The 21330-nt window shown below is 44.9% G+C and overlaps 1 protein-coding gene across 1 annotated transcript in view; it reads right to left on the reverse strand.

The window, feature by feature from the left end:
• The window catches only part of LOC126284525 (putative fatty acyl-CoA reductase CG5065), a 327562-nt gene extending 307850 nt beyond the window's left edge, over positions 1-19712 (reverse strand). Inside the window, exon 1 of the mRNA XM_049983518.1 lies at positions 19604-19712. Within this exon, the coding sequence (XP_049839475.1) occupies positions 19604-19647 (44 nt within the window). The 5' untranslated portion in view covers positions 19648-19712. The remainder of the gene's footprint in view (positions 1-19603) is intronic.
• Between the last annotated feature and the right edge of the window lie 1618 nt (positions 19713-21330).

Consider the following 21330-nt stretch of genomic DNA (forward strand, 5'->3'; position numbering starts at 1 on the left):
GGACAGTGCGGTGAAATATGGCGTTAACTGGCTGTGGCAGCAGACAACCGACTCTAGTTCTTTTGCTAACAGCACAATATCGCCTGCAGCGTCTCTCCTGGGCTCGTGATCGTTTAGGTTGGACCCTACACAAGTGGAAAACCGTAGCCGAGTCCCGAATTCAGTTGGTAAGAGCTGATGGTACGGTTAGAGCGTGGCGCAGATTCCACTAAGCCATGAACCTAAGTTGTTAACAAGGCACTGTGGCACCTAGTGGTGGCTCCGTGACGGTGTTGGTTGTGTATTTATGGAATTTACTGAGTAGTCTGGTCCAACTGAACAGATAATTGACTTGAAATGGTTATGTTCGGCTAGTTCGAGACCTTCTGCAGACATTCATGGACTTTATGTTCCCAAACAACGTTAATTTTTGTGGATGACAATGCGCCATATCACAGGGCCACAATTGTTCGGAATTGGTTCGAAGAACATTCTGGAAAATTCTGGCGAATGATTGGCCAACCAGATCGCCCGATATGAATTCCATCGGACATTTACTGAGTAGTCTGGTCCAACTGAACAGATAATTGACTTGAAATGGTTATGTTCGGCTAGTTCGAGACCTTCTGCAGACATTCATGGACTTTATGTTCCCAAACAACGGGAATTTTTGTGGATGACAATGCGCCATATCACAGGGCCACAATTGTTCGGAATTGGTTCGAAGAACATTCTGGAAAATTCTGGCGAATGATTGGCCAACCAGATCGCCCGATATGAATTCCATCGGACATTTATGGGACATAATCGAGAGCTCAGTTTGTGCATAAAATCCTGCACCCGCAATACTTTCGCAGTTATGAACTACTATAGTTGCAGCATGTCTCAATATTTCTGCAGGGGACTTCCAACGACTTGCTGAGACCTTGATACGTCGATTTGCTACACTGCGACGGGCACAATGTTAAGACTATCCTGTGACTTTTGTCACCTCAGAGTAGGTCCCTATTAGTGAATAATTTTATTCAGGCCCTACAGAAGCCAACATTCTAGTGAATAAGACTTGAATAAAGCGACGCACTGATGAACTCACAAGTGTTCCGAAACATATTGTTTACGTAATAGGTGCACCTGAATGCCCATAAAGATGATTTATTCAGCCTTAATTTCTTATCGTCAACGGTTCTGCTTGTAACGAAAGTAACATTTGCTGCTGCCAGTCACAATTTTCCACTGTTTGATTTATGCACGACTCGTTTCGGAAAATAAATTAGCAAGTGCGTGTTTCGTAAATTTTTAAAGTTATAGCAGTGATGTTTGCGATGTGTGAGCTACCGCATAATCCTGCTGCCTTCAACGTAGTATAAATATGTGCACCTTTGTAGCTACTGACGAAGCATTCTCCACAGACAGTGGTGAATCTGCAAATAATTTTTACTTACGGATTTCTTGTTGTCCTCTTATACACAAACGCAGATATATTATACATCACTAAAGCCACTTTTACGCAATCGACTTTCTTGTGTCAGTTGCCTACTCGACACAAGTGAGTACTGCAGCACCCCTAGCGTTTCATACCTGTACTGCTTCTCGTCTGCCTTGAGTAGCCATTTTCATTTACAGTCCGCCTGCGGGAAGGTAATGTGCTTGCCTCCCATACACTGGGATCGCGTTCGATTCCCGGCCGGTTTGGAGATTACCTTCCGTCGTGGACTGGGTGCTGTGTTGTCCTCATCTTCATTTCATTCTCATCACCGACCGCAAGTATCCCAATGTGGCGCCGTCTGAAATAAGACTCGCATTTGGCGGCCGAATCCGACTGAGACATCTCGGTCAACAAAGCAATAAGATCATTTCATTTCATTTCGTTTACACTTCAGCGCCAAATTTGCGTGTTTTCTGAGAGTTGTCTGCTGTGCAGCTTGACATTTGAGCAGTGAAAGTGATGTTATGAGACACTACCATTTTTACGTAGAAATGTGTAAAAAAAACAGTGATAGTAGTGTGTGTTAATGACATAAGCAAAATTCATAGTGGATTTTATTGGCGAAGTCGTGTGGTAAATTGTCCACACCCGTGATAACTGAAAGAATAAGAAATCTAGAATGCAGTAAATAGCGGCTTTTTGCTTGATCTTTTGTGTCTTCTTTTCTTGCTAAGCACCAAATAACGTTGAAAATTATTTTCCTCGTCAAATAATACTGACTTTTTCCGTGTTAAAATACCTGTAATTAGAACACCTTTACCTATTTAAGTTCTTATTTATACATAGTGTAGGTTTTTTTCTGTAAAACGTAAATATGTTTTTACTTTAAATTATTTCGTCTCACTTGTAGATGAATACCACTAGGGCCCCGTACGTTTTCTGCAATGTCTCCCGAAAACGAAACAAACAACACAATAAAGATTAAGCAGGCACGAAAGCACATCATCTATTTCTATAATAAGAGTGAGCTTGGCCAGAATGGGTTAACTGACAATGTTAGCTTACAGCGCCCGTTCTGTGCGTGCGCAGTGTGCAGGATAATCGGAAATACAGAACTTCACACTCGGCACGATCTACAGATCATTTTCGTCATTTGAAATAAAATAACTGTCTGTTTCTTTAAGTACTTGCAGAATACATGTTTGATTTATGCTTACGTTTGATTTACGTTAACTAGATGGTCCTTAAAATATGCTCTTCTCCCAAGGGCAACGGAAAAATTAAGACTTCCAAGTAACACATTCTACTTGATAGTCACTTCCACGTTTTTTGAAGAACCAATCTTCCGAATGTTTTCTTTGGAGTGAACACTTCCTCTTTGTCATTTTGAGATCACTTGTAACAATAAAACACTTAAAAATAAATTAACCGCGATACGACTCAGACAGAGAAACAGAGAACCACGTTGTCGCAGTGCTTAAACGGAGCTGAGGTGAAAGTCACTCACTAATGGACACTCAGCAGCGTTATCGAACGATGTTACTCCTTAAGTAACTCGATCAGCCACGATAGTAAAAACTTCCGTTATTTATCTTAACAGCTGGAGTTGAAACATAGTACCAAGCAAGAATTTGGAGGCAAAATAGATAGTATGGCAACATTTGTGTGGAATTCGATATCCAGGACAAACTGCGGTCCTGAAAGTATTTTCTTTAATCTGAAACAGGGGATGCCCCGGAAAACCGGGACATCTGACAAGCCCTATCTGTGTATGTGTGTCTTCTGTGTAAGCTGACTTTATGTCTTTGTTGGGGGTTGGTGATTCTAAAATCCAGGATCATGTTCTATTGTGAATTTTATATTTTTGTAGCATCACTATATCAATTTTCCTGGCAGATATATTTGTCGGTCGTCTGGAAGAAGATTTATTTAAAGAAAATAATAGCCTCAAAAGTAAAGTAGTGTATTACTGGATGTACGTTGTGGATACATTGCTGTTTAATGATGGCGAAAAAGAGAAGATTTAAGAACTACTTGCACTTTTAAATTTTCTCCCCAAAAATATAAATTTACGGTAGAGTATGAGGACAACAGAAGCATACATATCCTGAATCTTAGAATCAACAAGCTCCAATGTAAGCATAAGGTCAGCCTATACAGAAAACATACATATACAGATATAACAATAGACATCTCATCATGCCATCCCAGCCGGCCCAGGTGGCCGAACGGTTCTAGGCGCTACAGTCTGGAACCGCGTGACTGCTACGGTCGCAGGTTCGAATCCTGCCTCGGACATGGATATGTGTGATGTCCTTAGGTTAGTTTGGCTTAAGTAGTTCTAAGTTCTAGGGAACTGACGACCTTAGAAGTTAAGTCCCATAGTGCTCAGAGCCACTTGAACCAACCATGCCATCCCACCAAACACAAACATGCTGTCTTCAGATCCATGCTACAAGGAGCGCACTCACTTAACTTAGAAATAAACGCCCTAGACAGAATTGGACCTTATAAAATGTATTGCCATAAATAGTTGCTGCACAGAGAAAACAGTTGATAATTTAGATACAGAAATACACAAAAATAAAACTACAGTAAGAAAGAGAGAAAATATTTATCAGCATCCCATACCTAGTGTTATCTGGAGAAAATTACTAACCTATTTAAAAACAGCAATGTAACATTTGCAGTCTCCACTAGTCATAAGCACACTTCCTAGTCCACCACACACGAGGGCTATTCGGAAAGAAAGAAACGACAGGTAGCGAAATGGAAACCACATTGAAAATCAAAACTGTTTTATTTGCAACGGTTAGCTACACCTTCCAGCTACTTCTCTACACAGTCGCTGCTCAGACTTAGACATTTGTCGTAGAGTTGTACCAGCTTTACAATTCCTTCATTATAGAAAACAGCCGCCATGGCTTTTCGACAATTTTCTACTCTGGACTGCAGCTCGTTGTCTGTGTCAAAATATTCTCTTCATAGCCAGCGGCTCATTTGAGCAGTGATGAACCTCAGAGACAGCCAAATACGGGCTGTATTGTGAGTGTTCAAAGACTTCCCATGGAAAACTCTGCAGGAGCATCACCATTGCCCCTGCAGAGTGCGGCCGAGAATTGTCGTGTAGAACGAACCGCATGACAGTTATGTTATGTGGATTGCATAGCTTCAGGCGAAATATATCACCAGGCCCTCATACTTGGGGGGAAACGCTAATTTCTAGCCATATTTACGTTCTGAGCTCAGAACTGAAAAGAACGACGTAATGCGATCGATGGGTGTACTAGACACAGTGAACAACTCATCTGTGCAAAGCTTCATCAGATTTTCACTTTATTTTCCATTTTGCGGCCGATGTTCCTTACTTTCCCCCTCTTAGAAACAAATCCCCAAACATTCAACAACAGTGGAGTGTATAAAGCATTACTCCCCAGTTGTTCTACGTACTATATAGAGAAACGTTCAAATTTTAAAACCCATTTCCAAGAACAGATAAATGCTTTCAGACTCAATCACATTGAAAAGTCAGTTATTACAGAGCATACACTGGAAACCAAACACTTCATCAACAGGATACAAAACCATTTCGTAGTACTACACGATGAAGTCAATGGTAAGATCATAAATCTGTTAGCACAGCTGGAAATATTCCTCCATAAAATCAAAAAGCTTGAATCTATGTCAAATAAACAGACAGCTCTGGCCATAGTTATTTTAGTAACTTACTGAAATTATTTTCTTGAATATGTCAACTTATATAATATTAAGATCTCTGACACTACGAAATATCTTTCATAATCTCACCTTGCATCGAGAGGCTATAAACGTTCTTCGTCTTTTTTCTTTACATCTTTCGCTGTTTTTTTTTCCACTGGTTCTTTTTACATTTTCTGTAATTTGAAACGTTAAATACGAAATCTAATATTAACCTTCTCACGGCAAGAACATGCTGTATAAGGGGCAGTGAAATGAAAACGAGACAAATGGAATAAAAAAGATAAACTCGTAACTACTTCAAAAGTAATAGCTGAAACTGTTAAAACATTTATCCGACTGTGAGACAAGACTATTAATGCCTTCATGGAAAAAGGTTTGCGGCTGACTACGGAACAATGATTGTACTCAGGCGTGCACCTCTTCGTCGGAAGCACATCGACGACCACGAATATCTTACTGCAGGGCTCCCAAAATATGGACACCGTATGGGGAAAGATGGGCGCTGTGTGGAGGCCATGTAAGCGCTTCCCTACGAAAATTGTGCAGCTTAGTCGAAACACTCGAAATATGGGCCCGCCCACATCCTCCAAACAGTTACAGTCTCTCCCTATGCGATTACCATATTTTTGGAGCCCTAGAGAAAGACATTCGTACCGTCTATTGGCTTCGGACGAAGAGGTTCATGGCTGGGTACAGTCATGGTTTCGTAGACAACCGCAGACGTTTTATCACAAAACCATTGATCCTTTTGTCTCGCGGTGGGATAAGTATAATAACAGTTATGGAGATTATTTTTGATATAATTAACAGTTTACTTACTGTACTCTATCTGTTTCATTCTCATTAGACTGCCCTCTACGGAATTCAGATCACTTCACTCAAGAGCAGAAATACACTCATGCTCATAAATTAAGGATAATTGCAGAATGTGGTGCCACACTACGTGGCACTACACAAAACTGGCGCTAATGGCATGGGCACATAGGGAACACACACGACACAGATCTGTAAGTCCACGGTATTGGTGATGAGAAAAGCTTCCCCAAACACATGTGCAACAAAACGCCACTAATTCTCCCGCATGTACACAGGCCGCACAACGGGTTGGCCTACTCTAGATCAGGTGGTCGAGCAGCTGCTGGGATACAGCCTCCCATTCTTGAACCAGTGCCTGTCGGGGCTCCTGAAGTGTCGTAGGCGTTTGAAGACGTGAAGCGATACGTCGACCGAGTGCATCTCAGACGAGCTCGATGGGGTTCAAGAACAGGCAGGCCACTCCATTCGCCTGATATCTTCTGTTTCAAGGCACTCCTCCACGATGCCATCTCGGCGGGGCCGTGCGTTATCATCCATCCGGAGGAAGGTGGGACCCACTGCACCCCTGAAAAGGCGGAAATACTGGTGCAAAATGACGTCCCTATACACCGGACCTGTTACAGTTCCTCTGTCAAAGACATGCAGGGGTGTACGTGCACCAGTCATAATCCCACTCCACACAATCAAATCTCGACCTCCATACAGGTCTCTTTCAAGGACATTAAGGGGTTGGTATCTGGTTCCTGGTTCACGCCATATGGAAATCTCGCGAGAATTTCTGTTCAGACTACACCTGGACTCGTCAATGAACATAACCTGTGACTACAGTTCCAATGACCATGCATTGTATTTTTGACACCAGGCTTTACTGGCTCTCCTGTGACCAGGGGACAGTGGAATGCACTTTGCAGGTCTCCGGGCGAATTAACCATACCTGCTCAGTCGTCTGTAGACTGTGTGTCTGGACACAACTGTTCCAGTGGCTGCGGTATGGTCCCGAGCAAGGCTGTCTGCAGTACTCTGCGGCCGTCTGCGGGCACTGATGGTGAGATATCGCTCTTCTTGTGGTGTTGTATACTGCGGACGTCGCGTACTGTAGCGCCTGGATGATGGAATCATTGCCATAATTTTGAGATCACACTTTGTGGCACGCGGAGGGCCCGTGCTACGACCTGCTATGTTTGACCAGCCTCAAGTCGCCCTAGTGTTCTTCCCCCCATGACGTGATGAATATGTGTTCTTTGAGCCATTTCCAACACACAGTCACCATTAGCACGTCTGAAAATGTCTGCACACTTACTCGCTGCACAGGACTCTGACATGGACCGACACACCTCTGCTTATGTGGGCTGCTGTCAGCGCCACCGTGCGACGACCGCAGGTCAAATGCACTGCATCGTCATACCCCGAGGTGATTTAAACCCGCAAACCGCCCACCAGAGCGTTGTTTCACCACGTATCAGCATTATCCTTAATTTATGAGCATGAGTGTAAATAATGCATCAAGACGATTCGCACCTAACAATGGAGCCACAAGGTCCGAAATGGATCGTGTAATTCAATAAGAAGCGAAGAAAAGTGGACAAAGGCGTTATTATCCGTACTTCCGGTATTATCTGTAAACAGTTGCCCCAGCTGCAAGAGGACTATGTGTCTGGGGATAGTAGGTAAAGAAATTTAGTATTTACGGGGAAATAGAACTCAATTCAAATTTTCAAAATTCCGTTAGCTCCATTTTTGAAAGTTTTAGTGATTTAGATAACTGAAATGGCACACGTCTAACAAGGCGCCACTAGGAAATTGACGTGAGGATGTGTGACGTTAGAGATGAATTCTGACTTAAATGATGATTAATTGAAACCCTCAGCTGCCCACAGGTGTTGTTGATATACCTCGATGGGGGCATCTGAAAATGTATGCCTCGACCGGGCCTCGAACCCGGGGTCTCCTGCTTACATGACAGAAGCTCTATCCATCTCCCCTCAAATGGCTCTAAGCACTATGGGACTTAACATCTATGGTCAAAGAACTACTTAAACCTAACTAACCTAAGGACATGACACAACACCCAGCCATAACGAGGCAGAGAAAATCCCTGACCCCGCCGGGAATCGAACCCGGGAACCCGGGCGTGGGAAGCGAGAACGCTACCGCACGACCACGAGGTGCGGGCTCTATGCATCTGAGCCACCGAAGACTCACATGAACAGCGCGACTGCAGGAACTTATCCCTTGCACGCCTCCCATGAAACTCACATTCCCAACTGTCCACAATCTACGTACGTTATGTTCTAAGTAGATATTTGCCCATCCACTCATTGCTCGCGTACACTAAGGTGACGATTCCCGTAAGAGTTCGGGCAACCTGTGCGAATTCGCACAGACGAAGGTCTATGGTCAGGTAGCCATTTAACTATATTAAGAACATTACGTATGTAGATTGTGGACAGTTGGGAATGTGCACGGGAAGCGTGCAAGGGATAATTCCCTGTAGTCGCGCTATTCATCTGTGTCCTAGGTGGCTCGGATGGCTAGAGCGTGTGCTATGTAAGCAAGAGATCCCGGGTGCGAGTCCCGGTAGGGGCATACATTTTCAGCTGTCTCCATCGAGGTACATCAACAACACCTGTGGGCAGCTGAGGGTTTCAATTAATTATCATTTATTCTAGAGAATCTGCACGGTCATCAGTATCTGTTCTTTCGAGAACAGTTACTGTTTTCGTATATAATTCAGACTTACACTAATGGCCATTAAAGTTTCTACACCAAGAAGAAATGCAGATGATAAACGGGTATTTATTGGACAAATATATTATACTAGAACTGACATATGATTACATTTTCACGCAATTTGGGTGCATAGATCCAGAGAAATCAGTACCCAGCACAACCACCTCTGGCCGTAATAACGGCCTTGATACGCCTGGGCATTGAGTCAAACAGAGCTTGGATGGCGTGTACAGGTACAGCTGCCCATGCAGCTTCAACACGATACCACAGTTCATCAAGAGTAGTGACTGGTGTATTGTGACGAGACAGTTGCTCGGCCACCAATGACCTGACGTTTTCAGTTGGTGAGCGATCTGGAGAATGTGCTGGCCAGGGCAGCAATCGAACATTTTCTGTATCGAGAAAGGCCCGCACAGTACCTGCAACAAGCGGTCGTGCATTATCCTGCTGAAATGTATGGTTTCGCAGGGACTGAATGAAGGTAGAGCCACGGATTGTAACACATCTGAAATGTAGCGTCCACTGTTCAAAGTGGCGTCAATGCGAAGAGGTGACCGAGACGTGTAACCAGTGGCACCCCTTACCATTACGACGGGTGATACGCCAGTATGGCGATGACGAATACACGCTTCCAATGTGCGTTCACACCGATGTCGCCAAACACGGCTGCGACCAACATGATGCTGTAAGCAGAACCTGGACTCATCCGAAAAAATGACGTTTTGCCATTCGTGCACCCAGGTTCGTCGTTGAGTACACCATCGCAGGGGCTCCTGTCTGTGATGCAGCGTCAAGGGTAACCGCAGCCATAGTCTCCGAGCTCATACTCCATGCTGCTGCAAACGTCATCAAACTGTTCGTGCAAATGGTTGTTGTCTTGCAAACGTCCAGATATAAAGACTCAGGGATCGAGAGGTGCCTGCACGATCCGTTACAGCCATGCGGCTAAGATGCCTGTCATCTCGACTGCTAGTGATACGACACTGTTGGGATCCAGCACGGCGTTCCGTATTACCCTCCTGAACCCACCTATTCCGTATTCTGCTAACAGTCATTGGATCTCGACCAACCTGACTAACCTAAGGACATCACACACGCCCATGCCCGAGGCAGGATTTGAAACTGCGACCGTAGCGGTCACGCGGTTCCAGACTGTAGCGCCTAGAACCGCACGGCCACTCCGGCCGGCAAGCCATGGTCTCCGAGCTGATATTTCATGCTGCTGCAAACGTCGTCGAACTGTTCGTGCAGATGGTTCTTCTCCTGCAAACGTCCCCATCTGTTGACTCATGGATCGAGACGTTACGGCCATGCGGATGAGATGCCTGTCATCTCGACTGCTAGTGATACCAAGCCGCTGGGATCTTTCTGAACCCACCGACTTCATATTCTGCTAACAGTCATTGGATCTCCACCAACGCGAGCAGCAATTTCGCGATACGATAAACAGCAATCGCGATAGCCTACAATCCGAGCTTTATCAAAGTCGGAAACCTGATGGTACGCATTTGTCCTCCTTACACGAGGCATCACAACAACGTTTCACCAGCCAACGCCGGTCAACTACTGTTTGTGTATGAGAAATCGTTTGGAAACTTTCCTCATGTCAGCACGTTGTAGGTGTCGCCACCGGTGCCAACCTGGTGTGAATGCTATGAAAAGTTAATCATTTTCATATCACAGCATTTTCTTGCTGTCGGTTAAATGTCGAGTCTGTAGCACGTCATCGTCGTGTGTAGCACTTTTAATGGCCAGTAGTGTAATTGACATCAGCTGTCCGTCGAAAACTAAGCCAAATAAAATAAAAGGGTCTTAGTGTTTTACTATTATATGAGGTCTTGTGTGGCAGAGACTTCTTTACTTTAAATTCATGTATTGCGGGCTCCTTTATGCCGTGAGTGCATAGCGTAAACAGCCGGCGTATAAACGGGCCGTGCACGAAGAAACAGTTGTACGGACGGAAGAAATTATTAGTTAACTGCCAGAAATTCTCCGAAAGTGGAACGTAATTATTCGCACATCTGCGTGTGTACGGAAATGCGCGTTTTGTGGAAGTCGGTCAGTGTGCCAGACGGCAGTGCGTGATCGCGAAAAGCGTGGAGCACGCCTAGTGTGCCAACAGGTTGGCGTGCCGCAGCAGGGGCAGGGCAGCGGCTGCAGGGGTGGGCGTGCTGCTGTTCGCGCTCGCGCCCGCGCACGCCACGCGGAAGCCGTCCCCACACGACACGCGCCGCGCTGCTCGCTAGGGTACAACGGCGCCAGTACTGCGCCTGCAAGGCCGCTCCAGGTACGCCCAACTAAAAACCCACTCCAGGCTTACCAACTGCTAAGAACCACAAGCTCGTACCTACAGTTTTCAGTTTTTCTAGTGGCTGATGCTATCCTTCACCACACGACCACTACTGGCAACATCGTCACACACATCTACATCTACATGGATACTTTGTAAATCACATTTAAGTGCCTGGCAGAGGGTTCATCGAACCAACTTTACAATTCTCTATTATTCCAATACCGTATAGCGCGCGGAAAAAATTAACACCTATATACACTCCTGGAAATGGAAAAAAGAACACATTGACACCGGTGTGTCAGACCCACCATACTTGCTCCGGACACTGCGAGAGGGCTGTACAAGCAATGATCACACGCACGGCACAGCGGACACACCAGGAACCGCGGTGTTGGCCGTCGAATGGCGCTAGCTGCGCAGCATTTGTGCACCGTCGCCGTCAGTGTCAGCCAGTTTGCCGTGGCATACGGAGCTCCATCGCAGTCTTTAACACTGGTAGCATGCCGCGACAGCGTGGACGTGAACCGTATGTGCAGTTGACGGACTTTGAGCGAGGGCGTATAGTGGGCATGCGGGAGGCCGGGTGGACGTATCGTCGAATTGCTCAACACGTGGGGCGTGAGGTCTCCACAGTACATCGATGTTGTCGCCAGTGGTCGGCGGAAGGTGCACGTGCCCGTCGACCTGGGACCGGACCGCAGCGACGCACGGATGCACGCCAAGACCGTAGGATCCTACACAGTGCCGTAGGGGACCGCACCGCCACTTCCCAGCAAATTAGGGACACTGTTGCTCCTGGGGTATCGGCGAGGACCATTCGCAACCGTCTCCATGAAGCTGGGCTACGGTCCCGCACACCGTTAGGCCGTCTTCCGCTCACGCCCCAACATCGTGCAGCCCGCCTCCAGTGGTGTCGCGACAGGCGTGAATGGAGGGACGAATGGAGACGTGTCGTCTTCAGCGATGAGAGACGCTTCTGCTTTGGTGCCAATGATGGTCGTATGCTGTTCCAACAGGACAATGCACGTCCGCATGTATCCCGTGCCACCCAACGTGCTCTAGAAGGTGTAAGTCAACTACCCTGGCCAGCAAGATCTCCGGATCTGTCCCCCATTGAGCATGTTTGGGACTGGATGAAGCGTCGTGTCACGCGGTCTGCACGTCCAGCACGAACGCTGGTCCAACTGAGGCGCCAGGTGGAAATGGCATGGCAAGCCGTTCCACAGGACTACATCCAGCATCTCTACGATCGTCTCCATGGGAGAATAGCAGCCTGCATTGCTGCGAAAGGTGGATATACACTGTACTAGTGCCGACATTGTGCATGCTCTGTTGCCTGTGTCTATGTGCCTGTGGTTCTGTCAGTGTGATCATGTGATGTATCTGACCCCAGGACTGTGTCAATCAAGTTTCCCCTTCCTGGGACTATGAATTCACGGTGTTCTTATTTCAATTTCCAGGAGTATAATTTCATAAAATTTCGAAGTACCGCCAACACCTCGGAATAATGAAAGGGAAAGAGTTTATCGCTTACTACACTTTCGCTGTTCATGTTGTACAACTTAGGCATGAGGCGCGGCGTTTTAATGTATTACGTCTTTACTACTAAATATACTTGCAGGTCATTTTGCACACATTATGAACATATACCACTCAATTTACCTGCAAAACTGCATCACTGTACGACACAGACGGTCCAGTCATATTATTGGGACCGCCGCCTATATTCGATGTCAACGTGCAATAACCACTCAGAGATCGCTTTGGCAGCACTAAAAGAAGTGGTGGTTTGGGAAGGGGGGGGAGTAGATACGACAGTGCAGTCGTTGTCGCTATACAGAAACAGAACGATTTAGCTAACTACCAAATGGGCATGGTCATTGGTTTTGGGCCAAGGGTGGTAGCATTTCCGAAACGGCTAAGTCTGCAAACTGTTCCTTGCCGCCGTGGTTGAAGTATGCCGCGCATGGCAGAAGGCGCTATGCAAAAACGGCGCCGAGGCAACTGCGGTGCACCACGGGCCACAGATGACAGGGGTGAACCACGGACACGGCCGAATGGCCGTGCAACCGTTGAGCAGCTGACCGCCCAGATGAACCAAGGGGCTACCAAGTATGTCCAACCGCTCAGCGAACGTTGCTGCGTGGGGAGCCTCTGCAGCAAGCGCCTGTTTCATGCACCTGACCTGAATGCTGTTCATCGTCGACGAAGGCTGGAATTTGCACGCTAGTACCTCAACTGGACGACCACTGAGCGGCGACAGGTGGTCTTTTGAGATGACAGATGGCCGTTGTCGTGAACGGAGTTAAACGTCTGAAAGCTATCACCCTGCAACAATAGTCGGAAGAGTCCAGGACGGAGACAGGAGCTTTATGGTCTTGAGAATATTTTCGTGGCATACCCTGATTGGTCTTGTCATTGGAAATGGAGATGGCGTGTGCCTAGGGCCTCCCGGCGGGTAGACTGTTCGCCTGGTGCAAGTCTTTCGAGATGACGCCACTTCGGCGACTTGCATGTCGATGGGGATGAAATGAAGATGACAAGGACAACATAACTACCAGTTCCTGAGCGGAGAAAATCTCTGACCCAGCCGGGAATCGAACCCGGGACGTTAGGTATGACATTCCGTCGCGCTGACCACTCAGGTACCAGGGGCGGACATCTTGTCATTTTGGAAAGCAGAATGGGTCAACACAAATACGGATCTATCCTTGGCGAGCATATTCATGCTTTTGACATGTGGACACATTAACGTGATTGGATAGTGCACTTCTGCAGATACGACATCACCGAGATTTTACGTACGTTTGGAGCAGAGTTATGCATTGGGGTATGGGAGTTGGATCCGTGGGGGGCGGGGGGGAGGGGGAGAGGTCACTGGTTTCTATAAAACATCGGACAAAAATTAGTCATGCCAGAAGACATCACGGTAGTGTCGTGCTGCAACGCTCTTAGCATGGGCGGTGGCGTCAACTCAGTGAGGGAGAGAGTCCACAGGTTTCTCCTGTTATTCTAGATCCATGTGAGGCCTGCCATTGATGATTAGCTGTCGTATAGCTACCAAACATCGTGGATATTGATTACTACGTTTAACCAGCTGTTTCATAAAGTCACAGACATTTTCTCTGGGATTAAAATCGAGTGATACAGCGTTCCACTCGAATTGAGAGAGGCTGCTGGATGCTCATCAAGCCATTAACGTATGCATGCAGTCCTTTGAATATGAATGATATCACCTTGGAAGAAGGAAGCGACTGTAGCATACTGATCGTGAAGATGTGTAAGAAAGGGTAACACTTGTTCACCGATAAAGTTGAGATAAACATCCTGGTTCATGATCATGGTAACCTGAATAAGTGGTCCCAAGTCATGGTACGAAATACATTATAAAACGTCACAGAGCCACGTTCGCCCTGAATAGTCTGCCAGTTAAATGCCTATTTAGGGTGGCGGTTTCGATGCCTTGCGTCGTTATAAAAGACTCGTCGGCCCACACTATACGACTCTCGTCAAATACTGTTCATTTTCTGCGTTGTTTGGCCCATTGAAGACGAGCGACTATATGCACCGCTGTGAGCAACGGCATTTTGCGATGTAGGTGACTGCAAATGTCCATTGTATGCAGTTTTGCACAACTGCACAACTGTCGGTTGTGATCTTTTTTACGACAACTGTCCTTATGCCGTAGATTCAACAGGAACTGAAAAACTTGCTTTAGGGCGTTGAGTCACAAGAAATTGTTACATACGCCCTGTTGTATCAATGGTTGTGGTTACCATCGTTGCTTGTAGACATGTTTGGTTACCCTCATTGATGCACCAAACAATCGGGCAACATTATTCACAGTACGATCACGAGCGCTTGCAATTTTCCCATTTCTATCACATCTCCACATCGACCTATGTTAAGGCCCATGTACACGATCAGACTTATTTGTCAGATTCGCTGTGTATGTTGTTGTGGGGCTCTAGTGGGAATGGCTACAAATGCAGATGAAGGATTTATAGTTTTGACACTATTGCACTGTGTTTACAGAAGAGAAATTAGAAGTAGAAGAACACAAGACACTGATCCAGGGAATTGTTTAAAATGAAAGACAAATAGACACATGAAAACCTGTTAAATGAAATTTTAGACTTGAAAATGATAATTACATCAACAATTTCCAAATCGACAGTGAAACTTTCAAGGACTTGTTTTGAGTTACTTTGTCCTCACATTGGAAAAGAAGACATAAGTATGCGAAAAATTATTCTCTTCCACATGGAGCTGTAATAATCATTGACGTATCACAACGTGAGAACATAAAGCCTACCTCATCCATGGAGGAACCGGAGGACACTGATTTTCATTTTTGATCCACTCTCCCTTGTATATTGTGCCTGAAATATTGATTTTGTTCTCAACCTCTCCCAGCGCAGTATATGGTTGGGAAAGACGCGACACCACTGCTATTTTGGTAACTGTCAGTGCTATTTTGTTTTTATTCATTATCTAATTTCCATAATTGTGGAAACTTGCAATACAGTGACATAATTTGCAATAATCACTATTTTTTCAACTGAACGTTCTAATAACTCTACCACAACAAAGGGAAAATTTAATTATGATTGTAGTGTTGCTCACGCTGCTAAATATTGCATTTTCGGGCAACAACGAAGTTACATTATGTGGCAGGTGTCATTAGAGCACAATTAATAAAGTCATTTCATGACATAATGGATAAACTAGGCGCTCATCTTTTCGTGTTTCCCACGCTGGTCTCGTGAACTCATGGCTCAATCGTCGAAAATCTAGGTGGTAATGATTCCAAGCTCGGATGCAAAGAGGCCTAGGTGTTATTCTGCGATATTCAGAAGTTTTATAGATGTGTTTCATAAACTATTCTTGAAGATTAAACTTTTGCAAGTTAAGACAATGGTGATGTAAAAAAGTAATCAGCACTGCGAATTTAAGTTACACTTCTTTTTTATTACTTTTCTTGCAATATCACGTAACTCACAAAACAGCACTTCACAATATAAAACATACTTGAAAATATCTTCCTCTCTGTTAAAGTTCACATTTTATAAACTGACTACAATTTGCGTCTTTTTGACATGACGACCAAGACTTGACTCTCTAATAACCGCTTACGCGCCCAAAAATGAGAGTTACAAGTACGACAAAGATCATAGTGACAAAAAAAAGAATACACATAATAATAATATCATTGGAATATAAACATAACGATATATCAAAGTACCACCACATTAATGAAATCAAATCTGAATGTTGTCACAGAAATGTATTAACTATTCTACAGAAATACAGTAGAATATCGCTGGTATCGAGAGGTTGAGGCGAGGTGCCGTAATGGTTACGTAATTCAAGTACCATTACAACGTTCACGGGAACACAAACTACATCCACAAAATAGTCAAATTTTCCGTCAGTCAAAATATCTCTCAAACACTTCGAACACGAGCTATATTTGACAAACATGTAAAACAGCGCCACATGCGGTCAAATATTCGGTGAACCTAGTTTCTAGTTTGACCGTTTACGGAGGCATTTACCACGCTGATTCCATACAACTGATTGGCACGTACACACCACGTCACTGCCATAGCTTACATCAGCGGTGGATAGTCACGTGACTGACTGCTACTAGTTCTGCACCATCTACAGTGCTCTAAAATAACCAGCGCATTTTTTTTAAGGGGTGATTTATATTCTGTTCGGTGAGTATCCTTTTACTGGGCATTGGATGTAAGTAGCCACCTGTTTATCACACATTCCGACAGATAAACTTCACAAAGAGGCGCTTCATTAAGGTGTTTTCGGTATCACATTGATTTACAACAGGTAATTAATAATATTTAATAAGTTCGTTTTAACTTATTTGCAGCCTAGATATAGATTACACACATTCGAGTCTCTTACTCTATAAATCAAGAACTATCGAATCAACTTTCGTAGACACCTACAATCCATGCCACTGGATTCTGTTTTTAAGTTCAACCTGCTGTCAGTATCAGAAGTTCAGAAATTCATCTGGAACACCATCGTGACTTCCGAGTACACCGACCGTTCAGCCTCTGGGCACTAAGAGCCAAGTGTGTAATCATGACGATTGACGTGTGGCGTCTGGAGATACAAAGAAAATATTTTTGGTACATCTACAATTTTTTTAAAAAGCAGCCTGGTCTTGAACTGGAACTTTTCGTTAATATTTAAATTGACATCATTTTTAATATTATCCTTCAATCCAACGTACAACTAATAATACCAAGTAGAACTAAAATGAATATTAATATGGTGATTTGCAGACACTGTTTTCAGTTTGGACGATCTATTATCTTTCCGATAACTGTACCAATAAATGTTTAATGTAATTCACAAGCGTCATACTTTATATAAAATTTTAAGATAACTAAAATGCTAGTTTTTTATTTGAAGAAATACCGTAACCAGCGACCTTTTCTGTAATTTCGTCAGCGCCATGTCGCATTTCGGATGCAACCCATCTTAAATTGGCGAACGAGATTTATATCTTAATCAATAAAAGAGTTATTCTGTAAATTTTAGGGCCTTGTTTCGTATTTATATTCACAACATATACGCTTTTATCTTTGCTGATGCATGGATGCAGCGCAGATTTCGGCATGCGGCTGACTTTTTATCAAGTTATAACTGTACTACGCCAGATGAAAGTAGCTGAAAGTACTGTCAATAAATAAAATTATTTAAAAGGTGGCTGGATGCTGTGCGACGTTTGTCACAAAGTCACCTCGAAAAGAAAATAACATTATTATTTTATTGTTGGTGTGCATGTACATGTATGCAGACCCGCAGCATGCCGTCAGAGAAGTCACAACAAACTTCCTCATCTCACTGATAAAATGAAATACCGTGTTGTAGTTCGTTTCCTGTATTTTGAGTGAAACAGAACTGCAGCAATCCATGCTGAGTTGGTGTAAGTGCAAAGCAACAGCGCGTTATCATATGACACAGTGGGTTTAGGTGGTGCAGAATTTTGCATTGTGGTCAAGAAAGTTCGAATCGCAAACAATTGTCAAACCGTCCCTGTGCGAAGAATCGGGAATCTCAGGAGAAGCGGAGCGCCTGGTGTTCAAAGACCGATCACAGTAGAGGAGATGGCGAGAAAAGAGAAAATCATTCACGAACCGGTTTTCAACCTCTTGCACGACATTTCAAACATGAGAAGGTTCGCCGACAACACTCTAGTTCATTCTGCACAGGACACACACTTACACATACTACTCATTCGGGATACGACATTTTGCTTCACATCCTGTATTCTTCCGACACTGAACAAAGTGATTTGTTCCTCTGTCCTAGGAGGAAGAAACAATTGCGTTGCAGGCATTTCCTGAATGACCACGAGGTGATATTCAAGGCAAAACACTTCCTGAACAGCGGAGATTCAGATTTCTACAACCAAGGCCTCCGCCAAGGCATCCATTGTTGTGAAAAAATTGTCGCATTAATTTTGATTTTTTGGAGGTGAATATTTAGACTGTAAGGCTAGACCTACCTCCTCGTATTTCTCCAAGTAACTTAATTCACAGGAATGTATATGGATCACATAACGTTCCTTAGAGAAATCAAAGAAAAATCTTGATAAAAAAAGTGTGTACATAAAAATGACAGACGTTTCATGCAACCAATTCAAGTAATAAGTGTTTCCTTCCAAATTCAAATAATAAGTTGCAATATGCATGGAAATGCCATGAGATGGAACGGCCATTTGGATGCACTTTAATAACTTTCAGATATCTTGATCACACTACTTATTATTTCCAAATTTTTCTTACGCCCTTCGACATTCCGTCTTTTTCAAAGGAAATGCTGTGTCAATCATGGAAAATTGTTCAATACATACACTGTATCTCGTCAACATTCTTAACCTAGAGACAAGTGAACGTGAATGTTGACGAGATTTAAGGTCATCGTAGCTACTGAACAATTTCAAAAAGTGGCTCAAATGGCTCTCAGCACTATGGGACTTAACATCTGAGGTCACCAGTCCCTTAGAACTTAGAACTACTTAAACCTAACTAACCTAAGGATATCACACACATCCATGCCCGAGGCAGGATTCGAACGAGCGCCCGTAGCAGTCGCGCGGTTTGAGACTTAAGCGCCTAGAACCGCTCGGCCACACCGGCCGGCTAACAATTTCCCATGATTGACATAACACGCCTTTGAAAGTGATGAAATGTCGAAACGCGTAACGCTATTTCGGAAAACAATAAATTGTGTGATCAAGACGTCTAAACGGTGTTAAAGTGCAAATTATGCGTGTTTCTTGTTTCAAAGCTAAGAACTTTTTTCATATAGAACAGTTCTTTACCGCAGATAAAATTTCGATACATTGAAAATTTTTATACTTGACTTCGATGTATTACCTGGTCCGATATACTTAACATGATTTAGCGGAAAGCCGATACGCCTATACTTGCGAGAATTTAGCCTCATGTACTTAGACGGCAGTGTCAGTACGTTAGGGCACAGCAGCTGGACGGTTCGTGGTTCGGACTTTGGCAGCACTCCCGCTGCGTTTATCGGAAATTCGATACATCGATACTTGGCGAGACTTTAGCCGGCAGTGTGAGTAGGCTGGGGCACAGTACCTGGACGGCTGGCGGCTCGGACCTCGGCTGCACTCCCACTGCATGTCGAGCCGCAGCTGCGCGCGCTGCCGGCCTCCGAGGTGCCCTCAGTGTTCGCCGGCGTGTCTGTGTTTGTGTGTGTCTGTGCGCCAGTGAGCCCTGCACCGGAGAAAGTGCCGGCCGGCGAAAGTGCGCCATCTCTCCCCGTCTGCCGCACATCTTCCCACTCCTCTCCATCGCCTAAAGTCGCTCACTGCCTGCTACCAAATTCTTCCTCGACGTCCGCGAACCCGCTACCAGGTAGGTCGATTTAAAAGTCTTCTGTGCTGTCCCGATTAACCTTGTGGGACAATGGGACAGCTTCAGAGGTACTTCCACCGAGAATGTTTATACACCGCTGGCTGTTAAAATAGCAACGTCTTGGAGAAGGCTAGCACTGAACTTCAAATTGGCGTCAAATGCAACAATCACTGATGATTCCCAGAATGAGATTTTCACTCTGCAGCGGTGTGTGCGCTGATATGAAACTTCCTGGCACATTAAAACTGTGTGCCGGACCGAGACTCGAACTCGGGACCTTTGCCTTTCGCGGGCAAGTGATTTACCAATTGAGCTACCCAAGTACGATTCACGCCCCATCCTCACAGACTTACTTCTGCCAGTACCTCGTTACCTACCTTCCAAACTTTACAGAAACTCTCCTTCGAACCTTGCAGAACTAGCACTCCTGAAAGAAAGGATATTGCGGAAACATAGCTTAGCCACAGCCTGGGGGATGTTTCCAGAATGAGATTTTCACTCTACAGCGGAGTGTGCGCTGTTATGAAACTTCCTGGCAGATTAAAACTGTGTGCCGGACCGAGACTCAAACTCAGGACCTTTGCCTTTCGCGGGGAAGTGCTCTACCATTTGAGCTGCCCAAGCACGACTCATGTCCCGTCCTCGCAGCTTTACTTCTGCCAGTATCTCGTCTCCTACCTTCCATGTCTCTGCAATATCCTTTCTTTCAGGAGTGTTAGTTTTGCAAGGTTTGCAGGAGAGTTTCTGTAAAGTTTGGAAGGCAGGAGACGAGATACTGGCAGAAGTAAAGCTGTGAGGACGGGGCCTGACTTGTGCTTGGGTAGCCCAGATGGCAGTCGCCTTTCGGCACGCTAGCGGCACGGACGTCTTGTTTACGTCCTCGCCGCGCAGCTCGCTCGCGGAGTTGTTTACGTGATTCTGCCGTCTTAGCGCGCTATATTTCATTCGACAGAGAATGGCTTATGCCCACCGAAAATCGACACTGAAGATTAGCTTTGCACCTGAATATGCCCGACCAAAAGCACTGGAAATCGAACAGTTTATCAGAGATGAAGTCAAGATTGACTGCAACGATCTTGTTGGCATCCACCTTTCTATAGTGAGCAGTGTGGTATACGTGAAATTGGTCAACGAAGACATATGTGAAAAAATTCTAGATGCAACTAGAAGTGGTCTTAAGTTCCGTCACTCTGATGGACACATTGGTGACGTAACTGTGGAACATGCGGGACTTGGACTGCGCACGATACGTGTTTTTGAACTCCCTTTCGAGGTGCCTTCAGAGGTAGTGGTATCTGCATTCCATCCATATGGAAAAGTGATTAGCCACACAGCTGAGAAGTGGGTTCAGTTCACTACATACCCGGTTCTCAATGGAGTACGGCAGATCCGCATAGAACTAACCAAACATGTGCCGTCCTACTTATATATTGGTGGCTGCCGTGCAA

This window comes from Schistocerca gregaria, chromosome 8 (assembly GCF_023897955.1).
Source record: "Schistocerca gregaria isolate iqSchGreg1 chromosome 8, iqSchGreg1.2, whole genome shotgun sequence".
Taxonomy (NCBI): Eukaryota; Metazoa; Arthropoda; class Insecta; order Orthoptera; family Acrididae; genus Schistocerca; species Schistocerca gregaria.